Raw genomic sequence first — 6,106 nt, forward strand, 5'->3', positions numbered from 1 at the left:
TAAAAAAAAAAAAAAAAAAAAAAAAAAAAAAAAAAAAAAAAAAAAAAAAAAAAAAAAAAAAAAATATTATATATATATAATATATATTATATATATATATATATATTATACCATTACATAGTATTTACATATATATGAGGAAAAAAAGGTATATGATATTTGATATGCTTATATAATTTTATAATAAATTTGTATTTATAAGATATATTATTTATTTTGTTTTATCTTATATAATATAATATAATATAATATAATATAATATAATATAATATAATATATTTTTTTTTACCAAATGTTAAAAAAAAATATTAAAAAATTAAAAAATTAAAAAATTAAAAAAATTAAAAAGGGTATGATATTTTATATATATATTTCGTGATATAAAAAAATAATATTATATTTTTATACATATATTAAAAAATGTAAAAAAAATGAATTTTTATATGTAAATATATTTATATATGTTATACGTTTGATAATTAATATAATTTTGGGCTTAAATAACAATTAAAATTTGTGTGCCTCATATAAAATATATATATATATATATATATATATATATATTTAAAAAGAAAAAAAAAAATTAGCATATAAAATAGAAATATAGAAAACAATATTTCTATTGTATACTTAATATGTTGTATCAATAATAATATTAACAATTTGATGGTAGAAATATTTTTGTTACAAAATGTATAATTTTTTGATAGAAAGAATATTTCAAAAAAATAAAAATAAATAAATATAAATAAATACATACATACATATATACATAAATATATATATATATATATATATATATATATGTGCGTTATTATTTTTATTGTAAGATTGCTTATATATTTTTTTAAAATTAATATATTTTTTATAATGTCCAAAAAATGAAGTTGGATATTTCGTGCTTTAGTTTTTTATCGAGAAATGAGTATAGGGTACTTACAGCGATTGAGATGGGTATGAGAAACCATGAGTATTTATGTGTTTCTTTAATATCATCGATAGCAAACTTAAGAAAGGAAGGTATTGTTAGTGTTTTAAAGAAATTATTAAAAAACAAATTGATTAGTCATCAGAATAAGAAATATGATGGATATAAATTAACATATTTAGGATATGATTTTTTAGCTTTAAGAACATTTTTAAAAAGAGGTATATTAAAAAGTATAGGTAATCAAATTGGTGTTGGTAAAGAATCTGATATATATATATGTAAAGATGTGGATGACAATTTATTATGTTTAAAGATACATAGATTAGGACGTATATCTTTTCGAACGATTAAAAATAATAGAGATTATTATGGTAAAAAATGTTTTAGAAATTGGTTATATCTATCAAGAATAGCCGCAACAAAAGAATATGCATATCTTAAAGCTTTATATGAAAATAATTTCCCGGTACCTAAACCACATGATATTAATAGACATATGATTATTATGTCTTATATTAATGGGTATCCCTTGTCACATGTAAAATTAAATAATCCTTATAAAATAATTGATACATTATTTAATATTCTTGTAAAATTTGCGAAATCGGATATTATACATGGAGACTATAACGAGTTCAATATATTAATTGATGATGATGAAAATGTTACTATTATTGATTTTCCTCAAATTGTTTCTTTAAGACATGTTAATGCAAAAATGTATTTCGAAAGAGATATAAATTGTGTTATTAATCACTTTTTTAAAAAATATAAAATAAAAATTGAAGAATATCCATTATATGAAGATGTTGTCTTATTAAATAAAGATAAATTAAATATTGATGAAAACGACGTTACAAAGCAGGACGACCATTTATTACTTGAGGTTTTACAAAATGATAAATTAAATTATAGTTCAGATGCTACGAATAATATAGACGATGTATCTGTTCAACACATCGATGCATCTTTACAAAAAGAGGAAACTTCGGAAGCATCTATTGAGAGCACGCATATGTTTGAATTACATATGGATAATGAAAAAAAACATGAGAAGGATTTTATAACAATGGATAAGGAAATCATAAATGATACTTCTGATAGTAGAGGAGATCATATATATACTGTGTATGATAAACTTGGTTATAAAAATAAGGAAGATACAAAGAGTAATAAGGAAGTTTTTGAAAAAAGGGAAGATACGAAGAAGGATAATATCATTTTTGAGACAGAAAATATTTGTGAACATATTATAATGGATAAGAATTATGAAGAAGAAAAAAAACAAAAAAAAAAACAAGAATGTATTAAAAAGATGGAAAGTGTTCATAAAATAGAGAGTGATGATGAAGATTATAGTAATAATAATAATATTTGTGATGAGATACATGATGATAATAATAACACATCATATGACGAAATAGGAAGTGATAATTCGAGTGAAATGAAGAATAATCATGACACAGATTTTTCGAGTACTTCATCAAATGAAAATTCGTCAGAACATGAAACCAAAAAATTGTCAGACACGTGGAAACCGCATTTAAGAAAATATACCAAGGAGTATGTAAAAAATAAGTTAAAGTATATGTATAGAAAAAAAAAAAGTAAGGAAAAATATAAAGAAAATCTAAAAACAAAAAATAAAAAAAAAGTTATGGAGAAAATTAAAAATTACTTATAAATAAGAAAAAAAAAAAAAATAAATAAAAATAAAAAAATAAAAATAAAAAAATAAAAAAAAAAAAATAAAAATAAAAATAAAAATAAAAAAATAAAAATAAAAATAAAAAAATAAAAATAAAAAAATAAAAATAAAAATAAAAAAATAAAAATAAAAATAAAACTCCTAGGTCACATATATATATATATATATATATATATATATATGTATATTTCCTTTTTTTTCAATTCAATTTTTTTCAATATTTTATTCACTAAATATAATAATTTACAATTCAATGTGAATAGGAAATTATACATTAATTTTTTGTTTTGTTATATTTTATTTTATTTATTTATTTATTTTCTTTTTTTTGGAAACTTATATGTTTATTATTTTATTTTTTTTATAAAAATTAATATATATATATAAAATAAATAATTCAACACATCTATAAAATATAGAATATGAACAAGGAGAAAAAAAAAAAAAAAAAAATATTAATTTTTAGTAATTTCTTTTTTCTATCTTTTTTTTGTTTTACATTTTTTTCATTTCATATATTGTATACCATGTTGAAATATGAAATTAATAATAATATTCGTCACATATATGTGTATATATGTTGAACGTATATAGAAAAAACATATGACGAATTAATTCTCTCATCATAAGTTACCACAACAGTATTTATAAATATATTTTATTTTTGTAAACGAAAAAGGAAAATATATCTTATATATATATAATTATATATGTTAATATATTTTTCTTTTCTTTTTTTTTTATATTGCTATTTTTAAAGAAAGAAAAAAATAAAAAATATTTAACTATATATATATATATATATATATATATATACATATATATTAATAAATATGGATTTTATTTTTATAATTTTGAAAGTAAAAATATAAGTTCCAAAAAGAAAAAATTATCCATCATTTTATACATATAAAAAAAAAAGGATACATATTAAAATAAGTATATTAAGAGAAATATTTCATAAAAGAAAATTCTTATACATACATACATATTTATATATATATATATATATTTATGTGGATAAGAAGGGCTTAGTTATTTTGAACATTTAATATTTAAGAAACATTATATAGAAACCATAATTATTAAAAGTAGAAAGTTAACATAATAAAAAATAGTAGTATATATATATTACATATATATGTAATATTTGTGGATATATATTTCTTTACATACCTTGACCCAGGAGTTCACACACATAATAGATTGTCACATAGAATTGATCTTCAAAATGATAAGAAAATATTTTATATTTCGGTAGAATCAAAAAAAAAAAAAAACAATAAATAAACAATCAATTGGAAATGTTATACATATGTATATATATATATATATATGTTTTTATTTATTTATTTATTTATGTTTATATGTGTGATAATTCTGTTTAGATATTTATCTATATGATCATAGTGTTATTATAATGATCTTTGTTTTGATTTTCTCCAAATTGAAAGGGGCTTTTTATAAGATATTAAAATTATTATGTTTGTATTTATTTTTATATGAAGAGGAATATGTTTTCTTTTATGGTAAGGTGAAATCATTGAATATAAAAACAAATGCCGAATGCACATATGTTGGAATGAGGAAAGGTTTAAGAGTGAAACCTTTTAAAAATACAAAAGATAAGAATGGTTTGAATATGTTATCTTCTATTTGTAAGAGAAATAATATTATTTGTTTTAATAAGATAAATAATTTTTTTCCTACTGGAAAAATTGGTTTTTTCAGAAAAAGAGATATATTATTTTATTCTTATATAGTACAAAATATTTTTATGAAAAGGATATATATGAATAAAGGTAAAAGGAATGCTTATAATTTAATAAATAAAAATACTCCACATTATGAATATATAGATTGTAATAGGTGTAAATACAAAAAGAAGTTATATAATGTATATATGGAATATAATAATATGTTGTATGACGAAGGTGATGATTTTTATGATAATTATAAATCTAATTCTTTTCTTGAAATTAATAATAATCAGGTGAATATTCCTATTGATCTTTCAAGATTTGAAAAAGAAGTAAGGAAACTCATAGAAATATTAAATTATAAAAATTTTAATTTAAATATTACATTTGTAAGTTTAGAAGAAATGAAGAGAATTAATAAAAAGCATCGAAATAAAGATATGGCAACTGATGTTATATCGATATTACATTATTTAGATGATCCACATTATGATTACAATTATGATTTTTTAAAAAATGCAATAGGAGGGAAAAAGGGATTTAAATCGGGTGATATTTATTTGTGTCCTGAGTATATAAACAGGGAATGTTTTTTGTCCAGAATGAATTATGAGAGGAGTTTGTTAGACAAAAAAGGGAACAGCCTAGAATATGTGAGAGAAGTGAAAAAGAATTTGACAGATGAAACTATTGAAGATATCACAGAAGGAGGTATAAACAGAACAAGTTGTAATGTTTATGATATTAGTGTTGATGATAATAAAGTTGGTATAACATCCTTTGATAAAGTTTCAAAAAATGTAAATACAAATAAAATATTGAACCCACGAGGGGTCAATAAATTGTTTTCCAATATTTTCAGCGTAAATGAAAGATTACCTTTTTATGTATTACATGGATTTGTACATTTAATGCATAAGGATCATGAAAATAATGTAGAAGAATATAATGAATTTATGGATATCGAAGAAAATATTATAAAAAAATATATGAACTTTAATAAATATACACCTACCTTTTATGCTCATCATATTATAGGACTAGGAACGGATATTTTGTGTGTATATAGAATTTATAAAATATTATTACTAAAGAATAAAAATAAATTTCTTCAAAAAGTTTTAAATTCATTAGAATATAAAGAATTAATTCAACAAAATGATAATATTAAATATAATATAGAAAAGCTAGCTATATATATAAGTAAAAAATTTGCTGCAAAAGAAGCTATCGTCAAATCTATTGGTAGAGGGTTAAGCTCAATATCAAAATATGGAATAAGTATGAATGATATAGAAATAAGAAATGATAAATATGGAAAACCACATGTTTATTTATATAACAAAGCAAAAAAAATAGCTAGACAATTAGGAATTGTAAAAATATTCTTATCAATAAGTGATGAAAAAATTTTTAATAATAATATAAAAATAAATAATATAAAAACAAATAATATAAAAACAAATAATATGAATAATAAAAATTTTACATGTTTAATTCATGCGCAAGCCTTAGCGGTAGGTTCAAATATATAATATGATTGCAATCAAAAAGGAAAATATAAAAAAAGTATATGTGTATATATATATGTATACAAATACTTTTGAAAATTGTATATATATATATATATTTATGCACGTTATATCATATTTGTTTTGTACAATTGTTTCCATTTCACCATTTTATTATTTTATTTTATAATTCGTATCTTTTTTTTGTTACATATGAAAATTTACATTTTACATTTTTCCTTTTTTTTTTTTTTTT

The 6,106-nt window shown here is 19.0% G+C and overlaps 2 protein-coding genes across 2 annotated transcripts; both read left to right on the forward strand.

Moving 5' to 3' along the window:
* Positions 1-881: 881 nt before the first annotated feature.
* Positions 882-2,615, forward strand: PRSY57_0417600 (serine/threonine protein kinase RIO2, putative; the record flags this gene model as incomplete). Its single annotated transcript, XM_012906032.2, has 1 exon — positions 882-2,615. The coding sequence occupies one exon, from the start codon at positions 882-884 to the stop codon at positions 2,613-2,615; it is 1,734 nt and encodes a 577-aa protein (XP_012761486.2).
* Positions 2,616-4,059: 1,444 nt separating this feature from the next.
* On the forward strand, positions 4,060-5,874 carry PRSY57_0417700 (holo-(acyl-carrier protein) synthase, putative; the record flags this gene model as incomplete). Its single annotated transcript, XM_012906033.2, has 1 exon — positions 4,060-5,874. The coding sequence occupies one exon, from the start codon at positions 4,060-4,062 to the stop codon at positions 5,872-5,874; it is 1,815 nt and encodes a 604-aa protein (XP_012761487.2).
* Positions 5,875-6,106: the final 232 nt, after the last annotated feature.

Source organism: Plasmodium reichenowi, chromosome 4 (genome assembly GCF_001601855.1).
Source record: "Plasmodium reichenowi strain SY57 chromosome 4, whole genome shotgun sequence".
Taxonomy (NCBI): domain Eukaryota; phylum Apicomplexa; class Aconoidasida; order Haemosporida; family Plasmodiidae; genus Plasmodium; species Plasmodium reichenowi.